Consider the following 25,832-nt stretch of genomic DNA (forward strand, 5'->3'; position numbering starts at 1 on the left):
AGTTAATATTAAGGTAAAATACTAATTCATCATATACATTAAAATCTCAGTTGAAAGATAAATAAAATATTTAATAATGGAAAAAATCATTAACTTTTTACACACTCTCAAAATATTAAGATTTATACTACTTTCCCTTGAGATGCTTATGCTTTCTCAATAGCAACCAAAACTGGTAGATGGATCACTTTTAGTAAGCAACAAAACTATTTGATTTTTCAAATAAAAACTAGAAATATCCATGAAACACAATCATGTGCTCTCTCCCGAATTATTAGAACAATGCCAAAAACATGCATCAAATCATACATACATAAGCAGTAACCACTCATAATAATAGAAAACCCAAAACAAAAGGAGGAAAAGGCCTGCATGCTGTCAAAAGCATCCTTTCTATTTTTCCTGAAAATTCATATGCATTTTTTGTCATCCAGCAGTCCCTCAGGAGAACATTTCCTCTTGTATTTCTTCCTTCCCTAACTAGACAACCCCAATTCTCTCACAGATTAAAAAAAAAATTGTTTAGAATAAATGATACCACACTAATAAAAGTTAAAATAACTAGAACTACTGAGCAAGAAAAACATTTGAGGGGAATAATAAACACAGTTCTATGCACGTGCATACACAACTCCCCCCCCCCCCACCCCGCCCAATCCCAAATGTCAAAATTGATATATAATACACAGATGAACTTCTAGGCTCACTGGAAAAGAAGAAAAAGTGTTTAAATATATATGTATTCTCAAAATGTATTTTGAAGCCAGGAAAACAGAGGCTTAATCTTTTAAGGAGTTGTACTCAGCACATAGAATATCAAAAAGAAACTAACCATGCCTTCTGAATTATTTCGTAGTCTCAAAATTTAACATTTTAGACAAGTTTTCAACTGCCTTTAGACCTCTTCTGCAACCAAGCTCTTGTTTAATACAAAATAGGATGTCAGTTGATCAATATCCATTTGGCTTAAATTCATAAGTCCACAACCTCCCTTAAGTGGTAGAACAAACAGGTACAAAGCCTGAAAATTTATTGTTTCTTTTTAAACTCCAAATGATATTTGCAGATGCCAAAAGGCATTTTGAAATCACTCACCCTTACTTCAGTAAAAATGAAAAAGGGGGATGGGAGGAGGGAGAATCTCATGAGGCCTTGTATGTCAAGTTTTTGCCCAGAGCTAATTTTCATAGCTGTGTTATAAAACCCTGAAAATGGAGGTTTATAATGGAAATGCTGACAGACCCTTAACTATAGCAGCATGAATGGATATAATTAAAGAAAAGCTTTTGGCTACACCTAACTCCACAAATGAAAGCTGCCATTTTTATATTAACCTCAAATAACAGCAAGTGAGAACCAGAAATGGGATTCCAGAAAGGTAATGTGAAATGTTAAAGATGACTGCTAAAAACTGCTTGACATTCGAAGTTTTAAACATGGAGGCATTTAGTTAACATAACCAAGTCAGTATTTTCATAATGCTACTTAATCAGCAATAAAGAATGCTCTGGTGAGCCATCAGCTCCAGTTAGCAGAAAGTGGCATATGAAGTTATTATTTCTTAACAGCCTAGAGGGAGCCGCTTCTCCCTTTAATCAGTGATCTTCGTTCCTTCCTACCTATAATTTCTCTGTCATACAGTTATAAAACTATTACCCAGTTCAACATACACACTCACACATCCTGCACACACATTTATGCAAGGACTGGTACCTTATTCCCACCTGAATTTGAAAACAGAAGAGATTGCTAAGGTAAAGTATTTCATTCTTTTTCTTGTCAGGGATGCAGCCAGGAATAAATATCATCAATCTATGTAACCCATCTTCCTTATCTAAACCAAAATTCAAAGAATTTAGCTCTGTTCTTCAAAGGGGGGCAGGGAGCCTATGCTTTAGTTTTTATCAACTATCAAAACATTTTTGAACCTTTTAATAATATTAAAAGTAATACTAACATTATAGCATACCTAGGAGGCTCCTATGAAAAGATCCTCAGAGAAGTTCCAGATTTTGGATTAAGAAAGTAGGAACAAACACATCTCTATGATCAAATATCTAAAGGACTTTTTCTTGTGTTTCCCCTCTCTGCCTCCTTTTCTTCTTTCTTTTTAAGTTAACAATCCTGAATGATCTCTGGGGTTCTTTCCCCAAAGATCCGAAACTAAAAGCCTGTCCATCTTCAGGGTATCTGCCTTGGAAGCTCTAAAACTGATGAAATAAAACAAAACCATCCAAGTCACAGTCCCTCTTATTATATACTTTAATCAGTCTCACTGAAGAACTGTGTGCAAATTACAATGCAAGCTTCAGAAAATTAAAAGATGGTAGCACCTACATGATGACAGCTTTAATGAAGACTCCCCACACTACTGCACTTTTCTTTTTTTAATATTTATTTTGAGAGAAAATGTGAGTGGGGGAGGGGCAAAGAGAGAGGGAGGGAGAGAATCTCAACCAGGCTCTGCACTGCCAGCATAGGACCCAATCCTACAAATTGTAAGATCATGACCTGAACCGAAATCAAGAATCAGACACTGAACTGACTGAGCCACCCAGGAGCTGCATGCTCCACTCACTGTTACTCAAACACATTGAGCTCATTCTTCTCTCTGCTAAAAATGCTCTACAATTATGGCAACGGAAGTGATATATGATTACACAGTCACTTACAGCAACTGTTTTTAATCATAGTTGAGCATTATAAAACAAAACTAAAAGTAGGTATGTGTGCAAGGAATTAAATGTTATCAACATAAATATATTTGTGTCTTTTTCATAGGTTAGTCCTACAGATCAACGGCCTTGGTTTAGATGATAGCAGACTACAAACCCAAAGGAGATCTAGTTAAAAGAAATTTCTAATATAAATGTATACTTGCTTTCGCCTTATATAATCAATAATCTTCAACATGCATCCTTGATTCCTACCTTTGTACTTGACTAGTAATGCCCATGATTACCAGAGATGCATTACAGTTTATAAGATACTTGCAAGCAGAATTTTTCCAACATTTTGAAATAGTTTTGGCTTTAATACTAAAGGATTTTTACCAAATTGAATTTAAAGAGCAAAAATTTGTTTTTATTATAAGAAATGAAATTTAGATGGAATAATGTTGATAATAAATTAAAGATAAATTACTGCAAATAGGGGCGTCTGGGTGGCTCAGTCTGTTAGGTGTCTGACTTCAGCTCAGGTCATGTTCTCATGGTTCGTGGTTCGAGTCCCACGTCGGGCTCTGTGCTGACAGCTCAGAGCCTGGGCCTGCTTCAGATTCTGTGTGTCTCTCTCTCTGGCCCTCCCCCACTCACACTCTGTCTCACTCTCTCAAAAATAAACATTAAAAAAAATTTTTAATTACTGCAAATAAAACATGATTTACTTGTCTCCACCCCTCTTTGTGATCATTTTTTCCATCTGATGACTCATTTAAAAAATATATAACTTGTAAAAACATAAAAACAAACTGAACAAAAAGCACTATCCCCCTTTTTTTAGTAGCAAAAATAACAGCTAAAAGCACTCATAAATATATATGAATAGGTAACACTTTAAGGTTTACAGTTTGCGAATATCATTTAACTGCTTATGATTTATAAATATATATATATAATGGTTTGGTTAGTTTCTGTTTAGTTATTTGTAAACTTTAACAACGGTAATGTAAGAAGGTAGCTGTGATTGGTTAGAGTCTGAGTGGTGATACTGAGACCTATTTTAGTAAGTCACAGAAAGTCCATGTTTCCATTTCTTCATCTATAAACAGGCAGGACAAGGTTGGCAAAGAAATAAATGAGTACAGTATTTGTATACTGTATGTCTTTCAAGAATACAACAATTATTCTTGTGTTTCTAATTATCATTCTTAAAGAATAACCAAAAAAGTCCTAGGTAGGAGCTTAAAGACAAAAAGAAGTTAGTGAACAAAAAAGAAATAAAGAAGAAATTTCTTACTTTCTTACTTTTATTTACATTTTTAAAGCCTCTCCAACTTTTGAAATTAGTCCCATTCTCCTATTACCAAGTTTCCATTAACATTTTTACAAACTTCAGCATTTAATTTCTTATCTGAGAATGCATATTTTCTAAATATACTCCATATGCTAATCTAAAAATGAGAAAGGAGGCTTTCTCATATACTATTAGGGAGTGTAAAAGTTGGCACAAGTTTTTTTTTTTGTTTTGTTTTGTTTTGGGGGGGTAGAAAATCTGGTATCATCTATCTACATTTAAATGCGCATAGACCAATTCATTTTTAGAAATTAATCTATTCTTCCACAAATACACAGAGAAGGCACATATAAAGATGTTAAATAAAACTGTTTAAAATAACAAAGTGGTAAACAATATAAATTGACATTATTATGGTATTCGTTAAACAAAGTTTGGTACAACCATATAATGAAACACTAAGTAGCCATTAAAAAGAATTAGATGGGTATCCATCTACTAACATGGAAAGCTGCCAAAGAAATATTAAGTGAAAGGCGAAAGATTTATTCGATCTGAAGAAAAAAAAAAGAAATATTAAGTGAAAAAAGGCAGGTGCAGAACAAAGATCATCTGTTTTGTGTTTTTAGCCTATAAATGAGAAGAAAAAAATCTGGAAGATTCTATGAGAAACGATTTTATTCTGTGGAGTAAAACGAAAGCAGTATTTAAGTGGATCTGAAAACATTGTTTTATATGGGTGATTGGTGTTATCAACAGAAAAATCTTATTTTAATCTCAGAATAAATTGTCTTACCTGGAAATATTTCATGCAGTTGAGGTTAGAACTCTGCAGCAAAATAATTTAAAGAAGCTTACCTTTTTTTTTAATGGTACAGGGTGGTCAAACTCTCCTTAAGGGCACAAAATGCAAATGTTTCAGTAGAAGCCACCTTAGATTTGAGCTCATGATCTTGTTTAGACTATCTGAAACATTCCTTTGGATAATACTATTCCTTTAGCAAAGGTAAAAAGGGAAGGAGGGGCAAAGAAGCAGTTAGGGGACTGCACCAGAGCTGCTCGGAGTTTAGTTTTATGTGTTAGCACATAAACTTTCTTTTTAAAGAATTACTGCTCAAAGTAACAGTTTGGAAACTACTTATGCCAACATAAAACCAACTCCTCTCTCTCCATTTGGATTTCATGAGTGTATCGAAAGGAAAGTTTTAATATAGAATCAACATAGGTGATGACATAAAATAAATCGATAAATTAGAGTATTTACTGGAAAACGTACCTGATTCTGGCCAGAACAGCTTGTAGAAAGCTCAACACGATCCTAAGTTCAGATTCTTGACAAGCTCGCAGAAGCATACTGAATCCATCATTAAGCAGTTTTTCATGGGAAGGATGCAAGCAATGGCTAGTCTCAAACACTTCTTGAACACCATCAATATAGATGGAAAGAAGGGTCCAGAGAGTCTGTCTTTGTCCCATTTCATCATTCTTAGATACCAAGAATTCTTTTGCTTTCTCTCGAAAAGCACCTGAAAATTTCTCAGCCAAAACACCAATGTCCAGATTTTTCTGGATATACATCAAGAGGAAGGCCACTTGACCCTTCCAAATGAGAGGAGATGTTATAAAGGAAGGCTTGAGGAAATTCAGGAGGCCTAACACATGACCTGCTACATCTTCCACCTCTGCAACAGCTGCTAAGAGTAGAAAAAGGATGAAAAAGTTCTGAAGACCAACTTCAGTTAGTTCTTCCATTCTTTTTTGATGGAATTTAGAATATATTCTGCAAAACAAAACAAAAAAAAATTACCTTAAAAATTTTTCAAATAACAGCTTTTAAAATAACCTTTTAAAATAACAGCTCAATACTCCTGACAATCTCATGACTGTAAATTTAGCTAATTCTTCATTATAATGTTGCCATTGTCACTTTTTCTACTTTGAAAATACTCACAGAATACTCATACCTTCAAATTTCTCAGTGAAGCAGCAATCATCTATGAGTGAATTAAAAGGATTCAGTGGTCTTCCCCAAAGGACAGTATAAGTTCTTTTCATATAGTACATGGCTTTTCCTGTTATTTTAGTACTCTTAATCACCTTTCTTTTTTAATTTTTATTGACAAATAAGAAAGAATATATATCCCCTTTTTTTTAAAGTTTATTTATTTTGAGAGAGGGTGAGGGTGAGGGAAAGGGGGAGGGAGGGGGAGGGAGGGGGAGAGAGGGAGGGAGGGAGAGAGAGAAAATCCCAGGCAGGCTCCATACTATGAATGTACTGCCTGACACGGGCTCAAATCTACGAACCATGAGATCATGACCTGAGCTGAAACCAAGAGATGGACACGTAACTGACTGAGCCACCCAGACACCCCAAATATATACTCCTTTAAGTACAATTTGATGTGCTTTAAAAAAATCTTAATGGGGCAATTTTAAAACAATTTTCCTTAAACTCTTTCTCCCTGTACCCCTCACAAAGACCTGCTCTTGCCAGAATTATACCTAAGACAATTCAACGTGCTGGAAAAATTATTTTCACTTATTGATAAAGTAAAATGGTTAGTGTTTAAATGTGCAAGACTCCCCATTTAAAAATCTCTTGTGTTAATATAATTTACTAGTCGAAGTAAAGGATTACTTCATCAATTAAGGGATTAGGATAGGAATAATAGAACTGTTACTGAATAAATTCCAAATATTTGTTTTAAATAAAAGTTCTGAGTATTATGTCTTCCATAAAATGATTTAAGATTCAAAGATAAACTGGCAAACAGAAAAAAAAAAACTACTGTTTGAGCCACATAATTTTTGGAGGTTTAACAAAGAAGTTACCATTAAAAAAAAGTATACACTAAAAAAATTCTACTGTATCACCATCATCTTGCAAGTCATATATGGGAATCAAACAGGAATTTCATTTAGTGGTTCCTGACAAATCCCTACCTAGAACATGAAGGAATTCTTACTCTGCAAGAGCTCCCATTATATAAGCTGAGCAAGTGGTGGGGGGCAGTATATTTTACAAAGAGGGCTAGAAAAAGGGCTAACAGATAAAGAAAGTAGATCAAGGGAAGACAATAAAAATTCATATCTATTTAACAAGCAAAATTCTCAAAAACAAAAACCAGATAAATATGACCAAAAGTTTATTTTACCACACCAGAAATGAAAACTGGGCATTCTTCTCAAATGAGAACATTTGAGTTATTTGGTTCTACCTTCTGGTTAGTTTTCATTCAAGGAAGCAGGACTAATGGGACTGCTGAATTCAAAGAATGCAGAGTTTTACAGACTGACTCTATTACCTGCCAGTGTATGATTTGGAAAGGTTTTCTATTTCTGTAATTTTGAATAAAATTTATGCACTGAATTATATAATAACGTTACAATTAATTTTGGCAAAAGAAACAACAGTTCTCTAATATATTTAATATATGGAATTTCAATCTTTAGGACAGATGAGATAAACCAAAATTCTCCCCAAGTTCTAGATACTAGGTTTGTTCCTTACTATAGTAAATTGGCAGGATCAAAAGGCTGCATGTTTTGTTGTCCTGTATACACTAGGGAATACATTTTAAATGTATAAACCATAAAGACTTCTAAGCACAAGTTAACTTTAAAAATACAAACAGTTAAGTAACACTTCTTCAGAGTGAACGTTCATGACAAAGAAATATATGGCACATACCTTCCTTTGACTTGTTTCCAAGGATGAGGGCCATTGTTCTTCATTGCTTTCTTAACAACTTTTGCCAAAATGCAAAGGAAAATGGTGTAACTACTGCTGGATTTATACAGGCCATTATCTTGTTTATCACAACAGCAAGTCTTCACCATTTCTAGCATAGACAAGGGTGACTTAATGATATGTGTAAGGCCTTTCAAAGGAAGCCAAGAGATGCTAAAAGAACTATTCTAAAAGCAAAAAAGAAAAAAAGAAAAGAATATAAGTATTAAATCCAAGTAAACAAAAATGGAAATCCCAATTAGCTCACTAAAAGTTTGACTTGCCTTGATCACATAAATTACAAACAGTACTACACATCCTGCCAAAATAAAAATTCCACAAAAGCAGAGACACCAAGGGCTGTTCAAATTCCTAAAACATCTCCAATATGTCTTTTTAACAGTTGGTCTGTCCAAATTAGGAAACATACAAGATCCATCCATTGCATTTGGTTGCTTTGCTTCTTTAATCTCTTATGTAAGTTTCCCAGAGTTTATGTCATACCATTTATTTTTATATTAGATCATTTATTGTGTAGAATTTTCTCCAATCTGGATTTAGCTGCTAGTATCTCCCTAGTGTCATGTAATGTACTCTTTTATCCCCTATTTGTTCTGAAAATCGGTAGCTGTATCTAAAGGATTGATCAGATTCATGCAAGTTGAGTTTTTTGATAAGAATATTCCATTGGTAGTACTGGGTACTTCATGTTGCAATTAGGAAAACAGACATTAAATTGGGTCATTCCTTTTGTGACGTTAAGATTGAGGGTCTTATCAACCTGATCTGTTAATCTGAGTGATCCCCAAGATTCTCACTGAACAACTTTAGCAGCCATTAATGATCACTGCCCAGAAGCCTTACTTCATCAGATGTACAAAATAGTGATTTTCTAATTCTATCATTACTTCTTAATTAGCTTATTAGAAATCTGGTTATTCTTAAATATAGTTTATATTCTCATTTATAGTTTTCAGAATAATGAGGGTTTGGTTTTTTTTAATTAATGTTTATTTATTCTTGAGAGAGAGAGAGAGAGCGCGCGCAAGTGAGTGCATAAGTGGGGGAGGGGCAGAGAGGGAGAGAGACACAGAATCCAAAGCAGGCTTCAGGCTCTGAGCTGTCAGCACAGAGCCCGATGCAAGGCTCAAACTGGCAAGCTGTGAGATCATGGCCTGAGCCGAAGTCAGATGCTTAACCAACTGAGCCACCCAGGCGCCCCTGTATTTGATAAGTTTCAATCTACAGCAATCATTATTCTTTCTTATGCTCAAATTTACCCAGCATTGGAGCAATGGGACCTCCTTTTGACATGACTCCATCTTACTTTGGTATTTTCCAGCTTTCAGATATGACAAGCATTGTGGACTCATACACATGTTGTCTCAGAACTAGAATGGGTCATTTTTCCAATCAGCCTAAAATTATGCTTCAGAGAAAGGTGTTTTTCTTATTTTTAATAAGCTCTATTATGTATAAACCCAAACTAGTAATTTACTTGTAAACCTCCCATTTCCATTTTCTATCTCGATTGAAGGGTTCACTATTTACTCAGGAACTCAAATACTCCAAATCTTCTCTTTTTTCCACACATAACAGGTAACTAAATCCTATAAACCTACCTTTATAATTTTTATTTTTCAAACATATCCTCTCCTTTCTAAATCCATTGCCCCTATTTTACTCACTCACTGCATTATTAGCATTTATTATTACATTGGACTATTAATATAACACCCAAATTATTTATAGCATTTTCAGAAAACTCTCTCACACACGTACCCAATATGTCACATCCTTGGTTTTCTATGTCTCTGGAATAAATCATAACTCAACCTGCACATTATCTTCAACCCTACATAATCTAGTCACTGACTACCCTATGTTCCTTATCTGCTGTTTCTTCCCATAGTCATATCAGACCTATCCAAAACTACTTAACACGGTAGGAAAAGACCAAGTTTTTTATGTGTTCATACATTTGTTCATTATGTTCCTTTCACCTGAACACTCCATTTCTTCTATGCCTGGAAAATTCTACTCATTCTCCAGTTAAAAAATTACCTCATAAAGCCTTTCACAAGTCTATACACTGGGTCAGATACTCTCTCCTTGGACATTCCACAGTACTGTAACTTCTTCCCCACAATGTCCACTAACCTATAAGCAACTCAAATGCCAAGACTATGTCTTATTCAGAATAGCATTAACTGTTCAATGTGTTGCTAGTAATCAGTAATTGTTAGAAAACATTTATAAATGAGGATTAAAAAGAAATATCTTTCTGGTGCAATTTTGGTTCCTTTGCTTACTCTAACTCTTAAGAGAAAAGAGACAAAATGTTCCATTCCCTTATGTCAATGCTCTATAAACAATGCTTATGAAAGGTAAAACAATATTTTTGAGCTACTCTAATCTACTTGGAAAAATTAATTTTTTAAGAAAAATCTGTAACTTTTCATAATTAAACCATAAAAATATTCCTCAAATATGAACAAATTCTTCAAATTCCTGGAACACATTCATATTTTATTTACTCACCAGGTTCTTACTATAATATTCCCATAGAATGGTGACAATTACAATGTTTGGCTCCCAGAAATCACAAAGCGTCAAACAACAGTGCAGATGCATTCGTAATTGTTCTTCTGGTATACCATCCTAAAAAATAAAATGAAATTGTGGGAAAGTAAAAGGGCTCTGGTAACATGAATATTATTGCTTGATACGCACTGGATAACCTGCTTTTTTTTATTTATTTATTTATTTATTTATTTATTTATTTATTTATTTATTTATTTATTTTTTACTGTTTATTTTTGAGAGAGAGACAGAGCATGAGTGGGGGAGGGGCAGAGAGAGAGGGAGACACAGATTCTGAAGGAGGCTCCAGGCTCTGAGCTGTCAGCACAGAGCCCAATGAGGGGCTTGAACCCACGAATAGTGAGATCATGACCTGAGCAGAAGTCAGACACTCAACTGACTGAGCTACCCACGCACCCCTGGATAACCTGCTTTTAAAAAGAATATGAATACATATCACCAAATCATACCCACTCTCATCTTCAGACCAGAGGTCTAAATCAGGATAGGCTATACTTCTAAAAATTTGCTTTATGTATTCAGATAATAGAAATTACATAACTCAAAGTGACTTTTAACACAATTATTTAAAAATTAAAGGTGTTTGTGATGGAGTGATTATAATAAGGGGGTATATATAATCTGAATTGCTTAAGGACGAAAGTTTGGGCATGGAGGAAGACAGAAAATGGAAAAGATCCAATAGTGGTGAGCAGAATGAAAATGAAAAGAAAAATGAAAAAATGTAAAGCATAACCCTGGAAAATGGGTGAAATAAGTAAAAGAAACTCTGCTTAGATGTGAGGATATTAAGAAACTTACAGGACAGGGTGATTACATGCAATAATGTTGGGGTTGCTAATAAAAGTAACATATAGGTATAAAAAAAAAAGTGATCTTGGTGCTAAAACATTCGAAGAATAAAGGGAATCAAACGTGGGCAGATTTTTTTTGGTAAGGCATTAACTCTTAATTAGTAATCCTTTAGAATACACTCAAGCTTCAAGTCCTCCAGGAAACTTACTAACTTCCATACTAACAGAGACCCTTCTTTATGCTCCACAACCTCCTATGCACACCTGCATCATAGCACTTACCTTCTTAAATTTATGTTTGTCTGCTTTCAAGTGTCTGTGAGCTCTCTGAGAATTAGGATAATTTCCCCTGGGTCTAGCACACTGCCTGGTTTGCCAAACAAACTCCATAAATATTTCATGAATAAAACTGAGATCTAGGTTCTTGTGCCTCTTTTTACCAAGTAACTGTATGGCTTAGGGAAAGATACTTAGCTTCTCTAAGAGACAACTAAGCTCGTTTAACCAAAGAAGGGAAGTTTCTGTCCATCATTAATATTCTTTTGATTTTATTATGAAAATATTAAGCAAGACCTAGGCTCATTCCTGTGGCATACTACTCAGATAAATTAAAGCATACTAAATTCAATATACTTCAAGGATTTATGACTCCAAAACCAACTATAAATACCATTCTATGCCTCTTTCCAAAAACAGAAGGGAAAAGAAATTAACATTTAATGCACACTGGATTTGATCAAGATTGCTCTTGGTGACCAGACCAAGATTTGAATAAAATTTGTGAGGCCAGAACCCATGTTCTTTACACTGTGCCCAACCAAGAAGAAATTAAATATGGTGTATTCTGAGAGATTTTTTTTAATTTTTTTAAAAGAATGGAGATAAATTTCCCTTCTTTTCCCTGCTAGTGGCTACAGATTATAATGAAAAAGAAAATACCATTTTCTCCAGTTTTGGCAGGATTGGGTCATCAGTCAGTTGAGTAGGACTTAAAAATTTTGTTTAGCTTATAATTAATTACAGCTAGTATTTGTTATAAAATATGTTTTCATTTTATGTATATTCATTTGTTTTGAGCTATTTTCCCTTAGTTAAAAAAAATTTTTTTTTTAATATTTATTTATTTTTGAGAGAAACAAGAGATGAGAGAGGGGCAGAGAGAGAGGCAGACAGATTCTGAAGCAGGCTCCAGGCTCTGAGGTGTCAGCACAGAACCCAACACAGGGCTCGAACCCACGGACCATGAAATCATGACCTGAAGTCGGATGTTTAATGGGATGCTTAACCTGAGCCACCCAGGCACTCCTCCCTTAGTTTTTTCTTAAAAATTCCCTTCAAAAATGTGTGTGTGCACATCAGCTGAATTAAGAAGAAAGGATTTGCCTAACTTCAAGCCCAGATAATCAAAGAGATATAAATACAAAATAGGAGAAAAGAAGCAAAGAGATATCTTAGCTCAAATTCATAACAAGAAAACAGAAGATGAAATACAGTGAAGAGTACTGGAAAACTCCTGTGTATATTAATTTCTTCCTACCTTACATTTTCCATCACACACTTATTGGAAAGGAAAAAAAAAAAGAAAACACAAACAAAAATATGGAAATTTGAGATGCTTTCCACAAGTATCATCAAAATAGATCTAGAAACCAAAAACGATTAAACACATAGCAGCAAAAAAGTTTTAAAATAGAAATAATGGTAAAAATAGTTTTATTCAGAATCCAACCAAGTCAAATGCTTTGAGAGAGCACATTGTGAGTAAAACATGTAAGAAGACTCAAATCCCAGCTTTGCCACTTCTTAGTTACCTATATGAACATGGACAAACTCCTTAACCCTATCAGGCCCTGCCATAAACATTAAGTGGAAGAATGTACATTAAGTGCTAAGTACAGTGCTTGCATAGGGATGGCTGTCACTGTGTTGTCTGCAAGAGAGATATATTTTTTTAGGCCAAACTATGATCAAATAATAAATGCAACAGGATCTCAGTATCATACCTTACGCTGATATATTTCATTTCTGTGAGTGCTAAGGTCGAACTCTACCTAAACCAAGAGGTTTGAATAATTACACCTAAATCCATGCCCTCTGAATAAAGAGTTTTAAACAAGCCAGGTCTTTGGGCCTCTTTTCTACACAGCCTTACACCTGCCTGTTTGAATCCCAGAGGCTATGCTACTCAGCTTCTGCATTTTTCACAAGACCTATGGATGCTCTGTAGGTCTCTTCTCTGTTGTGTGAGTATGTATAAACTATTCAATGAGAAGGCTACCCCAGAATATTCCGTAGTGTCTGCTTTTGATTTCCTGATTCCATAGTGGCTGCTTTAGTCCTTTTATTTTTTATAACTTTTTTTTTTAAACTTTTATGTATTATTTTTGAGGTAGAGAGAACACACAAGACAGGGAAGGCGGGGGAGGGAGAGAGGGAGACAGAGAGGGAGGGAGGGAGGGAGAGGGGGGGAGAGAGAGAGAGAGAGAGAGAGAGAGAGAGAGAAGGAGACGCAAGCGCGCACGCGCGCGCACACACACACACACACACACACACACACACAATCTGAAGCAAACTCCAGGCTCTGACCTGTCAGGACAGAGCCCGATGTGGGGCTTGAACCCACAAACCAGGAGATCATGACATGAGCTGAAGTCGGAAGCTTAACCGACTGAACCACCCAGGTGTCCCTCTGCTTTAGTCCTTTTATAAAGAATGTCTTCCCATCTTTATTTTGAAATATCAAATTTAGGCATCTTAAATTTGGGTATATACCATACGTGATATTCTTCTACTGAACTAAAAATGAAAACAATTATCTTTTATAGCCAGCATACATGAAAAGATGCTCAATATCACTGATCATTAGGGAAATGCAAATCAGAACTACAATGAAGTATCACCTCACACCTGTCAGAATGGCTAAAACCAACAACACAAGCAACAATAAGTGTTGGTGAGGATATAGAGTAAAAGGAACCCTCTTACACCATTGGTGGGAATGTAATCTGGTGCAGCCACTCTGTAAAACAGTATGGAGGCTCCTTAAAAATTTAAATACAGAATCACCATATGATCTAGTAACTGAGCTACTCAGTATTTACCCAAAGAATATGAAAATACTTATTTGAAAGGATATATGCAGCCCTATGTTTGTAGCAGCATTATTTACAATAGCCAAATTACATACACAGTCCAAGTGTCCATCGATAGATGAATAGATAAAGATACACACACACACACACACACACACACACACACACACACTGGAATACTACTCAGCCACAAGAAAAGAATGAAATCTTGTTATTTGCAATACATGGATGGAGCTAGAGAGTATAATTATAAGCAAAATAAGGCAGTCAGAGAGAGAGAAATACCATATGATTTCACTCATATATGAAATTTAAAAAACAGAACAAACAAGGAGAAAAAAAAGACAAGCCAAAAACCAGACTTTAACTATAGAGAACAAATAGTTGGTTACCAGAGGGCAGGTGAGTGGGTGGATGGTAAAATAGGTAAAGGGGATTAAGAGTATACTTACCATGATGAGCTTATCAGTAATATATGGAATTGGTGAATCACTATATTGTACATCTGAAACTAATATAACACTATTTTAACTATACTGGAATTTAAAAAAAAAATTACTCTTGGGGCACTTGGGTGGCTCAGTCAGTTAAGCACCCGACTCTTGGCTTTGGCTTGGGTCATGATCTCATGAGTTCCAGCCCCGTGTCAGGCTCCAAGCTGGCAGTGTGGAGCCTGCTTGGGATTCTCTCTCTGTGCCTCTCTCTCTCTCCCTCTCTCAAAATAAGTAAACGTTAAAAAAAAAAAAAAAAAAAATTACTCTGTTTTTTTTTTAAATAAAAATGGCAATTTAACAATTGAGGGCTCATTTTTTAATGAATAACCTAACTAGAAGAAGTCATCAGAAGAATAAAATTTATTTGCAACCTAAATAATGACTATTAGTCTGCCTGATTCAATGTATTTTTAGGATTAAAGAAAGTTGAAATTCAATATCCCAGTCAAGATCCTTCTGTCCAAGAAACATAATGATTTTGAATTAGTTACTAGGGGGCGCCTGGGTGGTTCACTCGATTAAGTGTCCAACTTTGGCTCAGGTCATGATCTCGCGGTTTGTGAGTTCAAGCCCCGCACTGGGCTCTGTGCCGACAGTTCAGAGCCTAGAGCCTGCTTCAGATTCTGTGTATGTCTCTCTCTCTCTCTCTGCCCTTCCCCTGCTCGTACTCTGTCTCTCTTAAAAATAAACATTAAAAAAATTACAAATAAATGAATAATAGAAATAAATTAATTATTAGAAGATTACTGCCCCATATAATTGAGATTAATTACATTCTGAGTTGTTTTTAGCCTTGGACTCTTCAGGTTCCTTAGCAAATAAAAATATTAGACTTGTTTTGGATATCTTTTTATACCCTTCAACAAACTTTAGTAGAAAATTGTCTCTAGGATGCCAAAAAATGAGGCTTTAAAAAACAGATAGTATAAAACTCAAAATCTTCCTCTTCATTTGAATACAATAATGCCGTTTTAAAGGTAGAACAAATGTTTACTGTCAGCATACACAAATATTAAATAGTACTGCCTCCAAAAAATGGTTAAGGTAAATACTTAACTATTCAATCATACCAATAGAAGCAAAGTTAATAAATGTTCTCTTTACCTATAAAGCTCAATGTCTGTTTCTAGAAAATCCTTTTCTGGCTAGAAAAAGATTTGGAACATTATTTGCTTAATTACAACTACAGTGGCATGCCTACGGGATTATATTTGACGACTGCTCTACACGAGGAATGTATGTTTTTTAAATACTGCAAATGGACTCATTCACTGTTGGAGATAAAGTCAAAGCACACGGGCATGGGCAGATTTTAATTTACCTCAATGGGGGAAAACAGATATAATCAAACTGATAGTTCTATCTGAACATATTATTTATTTTTTATGACCACCTACTGCACCCACAAAATTGATTTCAAGAACTCCAGCAAGTAGTACTGAACTACTTATAAAATCTAATTTGATACAATCAAGGCATGACAAAATTGAAAGATCACTAGAGAAAATGGACTACTTCTTTCTAAATATTATAATGGCTTCTCTCACGGGAAAAATTACTTTGATTTTATGTTACATCTAAATTCCCAGAGAAAGTTTCTTGGAGTCACTAGACTATTTCTATTTCTAGGGTGCCTGACTTCCCACAGTTTGCCCAGGACTTTCCTGGTTTTAGTACTGATCCCAATTCTGGGAAACCACAAGCCAGGCAATTCCTGATGGGCATACTACTTATTTCCAAGAACTACTTATTTATCATCAAAATAAGTTCAGCTAACACCATTAACATACTAGCTATATTGTAAAGATATATTATGCAGTGTCAGAATAACTTTTATTACATTATGAGTAAGACAGTTCAAAGTTTTTTTTTTTTCAAGTAAATGAGTTTCCTTCATTTAAAATCAAAATTATAGTGAGTCATAAATACAAGAAAAAAAGAATTAATTTTCAAGCAACTAAAAAGGGTCTGAGGAGGGTTTTCAATCTCTTAGTCAAAAAGCAAACTTCTTAGTCAAAAAACAATGGAACAGAGATGATGATAAATTCTTTCTCCTGTTTGTCCTAGACCATTATGAGTGTATGGGTATTTATCCATATGACCCTTAGAACCTAAGAAATACTCTGTAATTTAAAACCTACCTGAATAAACCATAAATTCATACAATGTTAGAGCTGAAAGGAAGTTTAAGAGGTTTTAAAGCTGTGTTAAGGCATTAAGACTGGATCAATAGCTAACATAATTAACAATGACCACTTTTTAGTGATCCCCTACATTCTTGAAGTAAAAAAAAAAAAAATGTATATAAGACACTTTCTGAATTACTAAATCAGTATGTTCTCAAAAAGAACGAAGGAGAAAGCCAATTGAAATGACACAAAAAAATAAAAATAAAAACTTTTACAATGGTTGAGGTTATGGTTATTTTGTTTTTCATACAACTATGTATGCACAAGTCTTTGGAATTCTAGTCTAGAATTTTTACTCATTAATTGGAAGACTCATATTATAAACTAAATGTACTTATTGTATGCTTTACCTAAAAAAATTAAGAGTTAATATAGATAAAATGGAAAAGAAAATTTGACACTATTTATATGATTTTCAAAGATATGGCTACAAAATAAATGTGCGTGTATTCATAAGTATGAATGAGTGTGCATGTACGTACATATGATATATATATATCAATCCTGTACTATATTTCTTGTTTATTCCTCAAGATTTTAACAATCTTCATATCCTAACAGAAAAGTAATCTACTACCCAAATTTAAAAATATTCTTTACTAAAATTTCCCCTTAAATTCTTACATAAATAACTTATACTACAAAATTTTAGAGAACTACAATACAGTATGTTTAAAGATGTGATGAATAGCACATTTAAAACTATTTTAAAAGGAGGTCAAATCTGACCTCTGGGCCATGAAGCACCACATTAGCGGCTCTGCAGAAAGAAAAATGATAACGTAGGAAATGAGGGCTCAGAAACTAGGACCTTATCAGTTAGAGTAGGATTCGCGCCTGTAAGACAAATTGCTCAGCAAGGCAAGTCACCCTCCTGCTGTGATGAGGATACAGCCGAATTTCCAATGCCACTATCTCCCTCATCGTGTCTCTAGACCTGATACCATACAGTCAAGGAATGGCGTACAGTTTTGAAACATCCCCTACTTATCCTGAATACATTTTGTCAAAGTCACCAGCTAGGATAATTTTATTTGTCCTTCAACTGGCAACTCAGTGTTTGAAATAAAAATCTTCAAAGGATACTCATTCATAGGAACTATCTTATGTTGCCCCTTCATTAACAAAGAATGATGATTCCACCTCAGGTTTTTAATAAGTAAACAGAGTTTGTTATTTAAATCATTTTAAGAGTTTTCTCAGTTCTTAAAAAATAAAATCTGTAATGTTAGAAATTTAGCAAAGCCCACAAATTGTCTCATTTGAAAGCATACCTGAACACCGATGGACTTTTTTAGCAGTTCTTCTACAAAATTCCAATTTGATTCCATTTGTCTCTAGAAAGGGAGAATATTGCAGCAAAATTATTGCTCTCAATTATGCATTGAAATTATAGCATAGCAGGCTAGTAGTGAAGTACAAATATCTTCTCTATCATCAGACATCATTACAACTTCTTGAATGTCTAAAATTACTTGGACAGAGTAACTTGACAGACTTGGTAGAAAAAAAAATTGTAACTATTCCAATCCAATATAAACCTTAACAGGACATGTTTTATTAAACAATGGCACTTCTATACAATTATAACTGTTTTAACAAATATTTAAATTTTGCTGTCATATGTAATTTAAGCGGAAAAAAAAACTTCATGTAGTTTTTGGAGTGTTTTATGCTTTGAGTGTTTTTCCTCATTGTATACTTTACTCACCAGAGATTTTTTCATTTTATGTATAATAACATCAAGACAATCTATTCTACTAAGCAATTAACTAAACATTTTGTATAGGAAAAAAATGTACACAGTGCTACCTCATTTAATCAATGGTCACTTATCTGGAAGACTCCTCACAATAAGGAAGAAAGCTGAAAAGGACTTTCACAAAGCCAAAATACTTCACAAAAGCTAGGCACTGAAAAAGGCTTTGCTTTCCAAAGGGAAAGCCTGGAGGAACGCTCAGTTCTTAAAGCTCTGGATACATGTATACTAGTCAAAACCAGAAGAAAAGAAAGTGCTTTGGAGAGGCAGCAAATAACAACTAGTTTCTGACAGTGAGTGAAAAAGGTACAAAAGGTAACTGTAACACCTCAAAAAGCAAAGCCAGAACCCTTAAAGAATAGAAGCAAAGAGCCTCATCATACCCTACCATCCCCATCATAATTAATATGTTGTTCAGAAGGATGAACCCAAATGACTCATAAAAGGTTAAAGCATAAAAGGTTAAAGCATGTACAATATTCTTGATTAAAAAAAATTTTTTTTGAAATATTTATTTTTGAAAGACAGAGAGACAGAGCACAAGTGGGGGAGGGGCAGAGAGAGAGGGAGACACAGAATCTGAAGCAGGCTCTTGGCTCTGAGCTGTCAGCACAGAGCCCAATGTAGGGCTCAAACTCATGAGCCAGGAGATCATGACCTAAGCCAAAGCCGGACGCTTAACTGACTGAGCCACCCAGGCGCCCCTGCAATATTCTCGACTTTAAATGACTGGATAATGTTCATGTAAGATGCTCATTACATAAAATTACTAAACAAACATTTCCTTAATAAAGGTACTCAATGACTGTGGTAGCCCCTCTCTAAAATGGCCCCAAATGACCCTGTCTCCTGGTATTCATACACTTATTTAACCCTCCACCCCCACCCCACTGCACACTGTGCCAGGGTTGGTCTGTTATCAAGAGAGCATCAGTACTAATAGGAGTGTTGGTATGTCACTTCCAAGATTAGGTTAGAACACAATGAAGCTTCCATCTTAATGAAAATCTCTTGTTGACTCCGTCAGGGAAAACCATAGTGTGAACAGGCCTGAAGAAGCCTATATGATGAGTAACTAAAGCCTCCTGCCGACATGAGAAAGACTGGAAGTGAGTCCTCCAGCTCTAGTCTTCAGAGACTCAAGCACCTGCTGATAGTTTACTACAAACTCATGAGGGATCCTGGGCCAGAACCATCCAGCTAAGCTCTTACTGTATACCTGAGCCTTAGGAACTGTGTGGGATAATAAATGTTTGCTGTTTTAAACTGCCAAATTTTGTTTCACAGTAATAAATAACTGATACAATGACTCAGTTATTTTTAGCAAAAAAAAAAAAAAAAAAAATTATTGACCTTTTCAGATATATTTATGTAAATAAAGTGAATACAAACCTTTTATGAGGAGAGAATCTGTAGTAAAGAATTTGGCCTTACCCAAAGAGAAAATCTGGCCTTTATCCTTGGCTTCTGGGGAGTAATTTCTAGGCCCTTGGAATGTTGTACCTGATAGGGATATCTTTGTTTGCCGGGGAGCCTAGAGTCATACTGGATAGTCTAACAATGTAATTGAGGGTGGAGGCTGGCCACAGCCCAAAACCAACAATGTGACTTAGGCTAAGGGCTGTGGAGACCTGGAAAGTTGATCTGAAGATTGAGATTAACCGTGTGGGCAATCAATCCATCACATCTATGTAATGGAGCTCCAATAAAAACTGAACACTGCAGCTTAGGCAAGCTCTCCTGGTTGGAAATACTCCCTGCATACTGTCACACACTGATGCCAGGAGACTAAGGTATCTTGACAACATGGGGAGAAAACAACAGGAGCTCCACATTTGGTACTTCTGGACTCTACTATATACTCCTCCCTTAGCTAATTTTAATTTATATTCTTTCTCTGTAATAAACCATAACCATGACTGTAATAGCTTTTAGAAAGTTCTGTAAATCTAAGTAAATTATATGGTTTTGGGCATTCTTGAGCTTGCAATTGGTGTCAGAAATGAGCAGCCTTGGTAACTGTCCTAAAATTCTCTCAAAAAGGAGACTATTTTGTTTTATAATACTATATGAACACTGTGTTAAGGTCTTTATATTACTTCCTCAAAAAAAAAAAACAAAAAACAAAAACTTTCCATTTCACAATTTCCAAACACAATTAAGTCTCAGAGAGGTTATGTATATATACATACAAGTCAGAGCAAGAATTTTGCTCCAAAGCCAGTATTCTTCGCATTTTCTAGTAAACCTTCCCTCACCTTTCAGCAATTCCCTTTTATATCACTCTTGACTAAGAAAACATCATCACTAACCCCAAATAAGCAGGGGTTATGACAGGACTACTGTATTTAGCTTTATAGTTTCATAGTGTTAGTGAGTATATTTCAGTGATTCTGTTCTATCAAGGCATTTGAATCACAGGAATTATAGGCAAGTAATGTATTCTTGTCCCGAGAATTTCAACTCTGTGGATCAGTACTGTGGCTATAATCTAAAACAAAAATAAACCATAACTCAGATTAAAGAATGACAACTATATCATGCCCAAATCAAGTCTAAGAGACTGTATCAAAGGACACAGATTTTTTTCTCCACAGCAAAACTGAACTTTGAGCACCTACATTTCTTTTCTACATACTAACTTATACAAAACTTAATCTCTCTGACAGAAAGGAAATATGGGGCGCCTGGGTGGCTCAGTTGATTAAGTGTCCGACTTAGCTCAGGTCATGATCTCACGGTTTGTGAGTTCAAGCCCTGCACTGAGCTCTCTGTCGGTACAGACCCTGCTTCGCATCCTCTGTCCCCCTACCCTCTCTCTCTGCCCCTTCCTTCTCATGCTCTCTCTCTCTCTCTCTCAAAAATAAATAAACATTAAAAAAAAAAAAAGAAAGGAAATAGGAAGTCATCAATTTTGGGTTATGTTTTAATATCTCTTATCCCACCATCCAAACTAAGACAACCACTTAAGCTTCAGGACAGGTCATGTCTCTACCACAAATATAAAATAGATACCCCATTCTCCACTTCCAGCAGACAAGGTAACTTGGTGCAGCTCTCACTTTAAGGTTATATTTCAGACTTTTTATCTAGTCACCATTTCAGATGTTTCGAAGATGAGCATCAGCTGGCGTGACATCAGCAGGGAAAGTACTGTTAAACTGATTCCTGCAATGCCCCAAAATATTTCTTCTCTTTAAACTATATTTGCTTTTAAAATAGATGGTGGCAATTGTGAGATGATAACACACTCTTATCTAGGTTGAAAGAAAAACCTTAAATAGAAACACATGAAACTCTAAAGCCTCTAGTATGAGATACCAAATTTTCCTTACAAGCCTACATTAATCAATTGGCAAATTTTGTGATTAAATGCACAGCAAAAGTTTAATCCACAAAAAAGCTTTTAAAATAAAATTAAAAAATGAAGCATATGTGAAACCTATTTACAATGTTAAAATTTTGAGATGCCTGGGTGGCTCAGTCGGTTGGGTGTCCAACTTCAGCTTGGGTCATGATCTTGCGGCTTGTTCAAACCCCACGTTGGGCTCTCTGCTGTCAGTGCAGAGCCTGCTTTGGATCCTCTGTCTCCCCTTCTCTCTGCCCCTCCCCCACTAGCACTTTCTCTCTCTCTCTCTCTCAAAAATAAACAAACATTAAAAAAAATTCTTTTAATTAAAAAAATAAAACGTAAAGATCTCATCTTGTGAGTGGAACAAAGCAGGGTTATTAATGCATAGCCATTTTCTATATGGTAGTTGGCTGTGATACTATATCATAAAAAGAAAAAAGAATTCAGAAAATTTTCAAAATTCTGATCAAAATATATCCCAGATCCAAATTAGCATTCTGCATAATCTCTCTGAAAGGATGAGTCAATATACCTTTACATTCATAGATCAGAATGATTACAGGACTTCTGAACCAAATTGAGACACTTGAGAGTAAAAGGAAAATTAACCAGATAGGAGGAGGGGATAATAGGCATAACAGAAATTGTCCATGGCAAACTGGTACACATGGTTTCCATACTGAAGGTCTATTCATGAGAGAAGGCGGTCTTTAGGAGAACCCCAATATCAAATTTATCTAAGTGACAAAGATAGGCTGACATTTAACTACGGTGTACCTCAGTTTTGTTACTTGTAAAATGGATATGTTACTCTCTCACCTACTTCATGTTACTTCACAGATATAAAGGCTGCTTAGTCGCTGTGAAATATTAAACACTTAGCAAATGTGGGGCGCCTGGGTGGTTCAGGAGGTTAAGCATTCAACTCTTTCGGCCCCGGTCACGATCTCAGGATCATGAGATTGAGCCCTGCGTTGGGCTCCGTGTGGAGCTTGGAGATTGCTTAGGATTCTCTCTCTCTCCCTCTCCCTCTGTCCCTCCCCCATTCATGCTTGCTCTAAGTAAATAAATACAATTTTTAAAAAAACCCACAAAACACTTAGCAAATGCAATATGCTGAAGGCATCACCCCTAATGAAAACTAGTATCAACTAGAGAGCTTGAGGTGTTTTTTTTTCCTCAAAGATATTAAGAAGTCCAGAAATATCTGAAGTTCTTTAAGCACTCATGAATACAGTCCAAGTCTGTTTTACACATATACATATACATTATACATCTCTATTATTTTTATCATATGAAAGGTTCTTTTTCAAATATGATGGCATTTTCCTCTTAAAACCTTCTATATAATTTAAATTAAGAGTCTTAAAATATATGTATTTTAGCAAAAGAAAATCATACAGGAACTGCTGACATATTAAAAGACGTAGATTAAGCTATTTTAAACACAGACAATTCAATTACTATCTTGATTCAGGGCTAATAAAAGCATTAATTTCCTATGGAATTCTCTGTATGAAATAGAAGAGTGATTTCAGCAATGCAACTGTACAGTACAACAGTAATAGTAATGATATATATTAACATGGCTAGATTACGTACCACATGTGGGTGTATGTGGAGGTCAACATCAACCACCACTGAAATACACCATTCACTTGCGTAAGTGTTAGCGGCAGTTCCAGCAAGCATTTATAATCTGAAAGCATGCTCCCTGAAGCAAGAGGCAATAAATCTGTTTCATGTACATCCTATCATTGGCACCTATTATTATGATAACCACCTTAATGGTAACTCAAAGGTGCTTTTAACTAATTACTGTTTTTATTTACACCGATTAAAATCAAAAATATGTACTGGGGAATTAAAATGGGAAGAGAAATAAAATGCTGATGTAAAGACATTATTTTATAGGGTAAATTTTTGAGTTACTTTAATGTTCTAGTATTCTAATGGTTAAAAGATGTGAAACATTAACATATTAACTCCACAAAAATACTCAATGAAAGGTCTACTGCAATAATAACGACAATCTGCTATGATTTATGGAGTATTTACTATATATCAGCATGATAAGAACTGATGTACAGAAACAAAGGACATATAATCCTTTTCTCTGGGATGCTCATTCCACTGATCCCTCTCAATAAATTGGTATAATGCTTAAATACGTTAATATTGATCTGTGTGTGAGTTTCTCAGAGAACTTTCTGATTTATTATTTTAATTTATCTTGGGATCTCCTGGAAAGCTTTTTATTATTAGGCGGATCATTTAGAAGACCTTTTGAGGTCCTTTCCATTCCTATGACATAACTGTCAATGCTAACTGACCCTCAGATTCCATGCATGATTTCCGAGCTGACTTTGTTCAGTATTCAAAAAGAAGAAAGTCTGTCAAGGAACAGGTTTCATAAGCAATGATCTCCATACCTGATAGAGGATGAGAACCAAGAAACTTTTTACAAATAAGAATTCCCAAATTCCAAACCAGATTACTAAATCAGGACCTCTAGAGTTGAGATCTGAAAACCTGAATTTTTAAAAACTTCCAGGTAGGTCTGATGGATGATAAGCCAGATTTGGGAACTACTCCCCCCGCCCCCCCTGTAAAAGGTAAATTTTGAAAATCAGACACATTAGCTAAAAGATTCCATATGTTATAGAACTGATGGGCTAATAGAATACTACACTATTCACTTCTGAACATGGAATAATTATACACAAATAGAGCTTCAAATAAATATGTCTACCAGCTAGTTTTACTCACAGGGCTTTTTAAATAACACCAAAAAAAAAATGTTTCTAACTAGAAATTAATATAATAAAATCTATTTGAAGTAAACCTCATGGTTGTTTAATAGATTAAGATATCTTTATGAAAAGCTTCCCTAAAGAAGCATTATTCGGAAGAAATAATTTTACCTAATTATTCACAGAAACTACTAACTCATTACTGGAGACATGTGCTTTCCCTTCATCAATTTTACAGATTTTGGAACTAAAAGGCATTTTCTGAACACTCAATCCCATGATTTTTGGAAGAGGGAACACAGGCTCAGAAAGGTTGAAGTAATTTACTGAAGGTCACACAACTACCTAGTAGCAGAGCCAGGACTGGACTAGATCTCAAGTCTTCTACAAGGTGCTCTTCCTTAAACAGTAAAAACATAAAAATTACCATTTTTCAAGATGTTTAGGGAAAGGTCTACCAACTTCTAGATTCAGAAGCTGAATTTTTCCCTGTAGGATTGTGATCTACTTTTATTTTTAATTTGTTTTTTTAATGTTTTATTTATTCTTGAGAGAGAGAGAGAGAGAGAGAGAGAGAGAGAAGGGATAGCATGAGCGAGGGAGGGGCAGAGCAAGAGAGGGACACAGAATCCGAAGCAGGCTCCAGGCTCTGAGCTGTCAGCACAGAGCCTGACGTGGGGCTCAAACTCACAAACCATGAGATCATGAGCTGAGCTGAAGTTAGACACCCAACTGACCCACCCAGGCGCCCCTGTGATCTTTTTGTTGTGTTTCTGTGCTCGTTTACTAACGTGTCTACAAAAAATACATATTAATAATATGAGAAAGTTTAAGAAAATAAAATCTTACCATTTCATCTTGTGTTCCATGGCGATCAAACTGGTAAAATGATGCTACATGAGTCATGATCCACCAACTAAAACCTAATGGATCCCTGGGCTGGATTATAGGCACAGAAGGTCGTCTTCGGTCACTCGATTTGTCAAAGAATGTTTTAAGTAGTTTATTCAACCAGTTCCAAAATGACTATACAAAGAGAGGTAATATGATTCAATTACACTAAGAACATAACCTTTGGTTTGGGCTTTTTTCTCCATTTGTATAATAATAT

At 35.1% G+C, this 25,832-nt stretch overlaps 1 protein-coding gene across 11 annotated transcripts in view; it reads right to left on the reverse strand.

Annotated features, from left to right (window-relative positions):
* MMS22L (MMS22 like, DNA repair protein) overlaps nucleotides 1-25,832 on the reverse strand; it is a 161,964-nt gene that overhangs the window by 78,152 nt on the left and 57,980 nt on the right. For all 11 annotated transcript variants that reach the window (XM_042939391.1, XM_042939390.1, XM_042939389.1 and 8 more), the window contains 5 exons: nucleotides 25,571-25,747; nucleotides 18,132-18,194; nucleotides 10,226-10,345; nucleotides 7,646-7,872; nucleotides 5,231-5,734 (listed from right to left, as the gene is read on the reverse strand). In XM_042939391.1, the coding sequence (XP_042795325.1) occupies nucleotides 5,231-5,734; nucleotides 7,646-7,872; nucleotides 10,226-10,345; nucleotides 18,132-18,194; nucleotides 25,571-25,747 (1,091 nt within the window). The remainder of the gene's footprint in view (nucleotides 1-5,230; nucleotides 5,735-7,645; nucleotides 7,873-10,225; nucleotides 10,346-18,131; nucleotides 18,195-25,570; nucleotides 25,748-25,832) is intronic.

This window comes from Panthera leo, chromosome B2, assembly GCF_018350215.1.
Source record: "Panthera leo isolate Ple1 chromosome B2, P.leo_Ple1_pat1.1, whole genome shotgun sequence".
Classification (NCBI taxonomy): Eukaryota; Metazoa; Chordata; class Mammalia; order Carnivora; family Felidae; genus Panthera; species Panthera leo.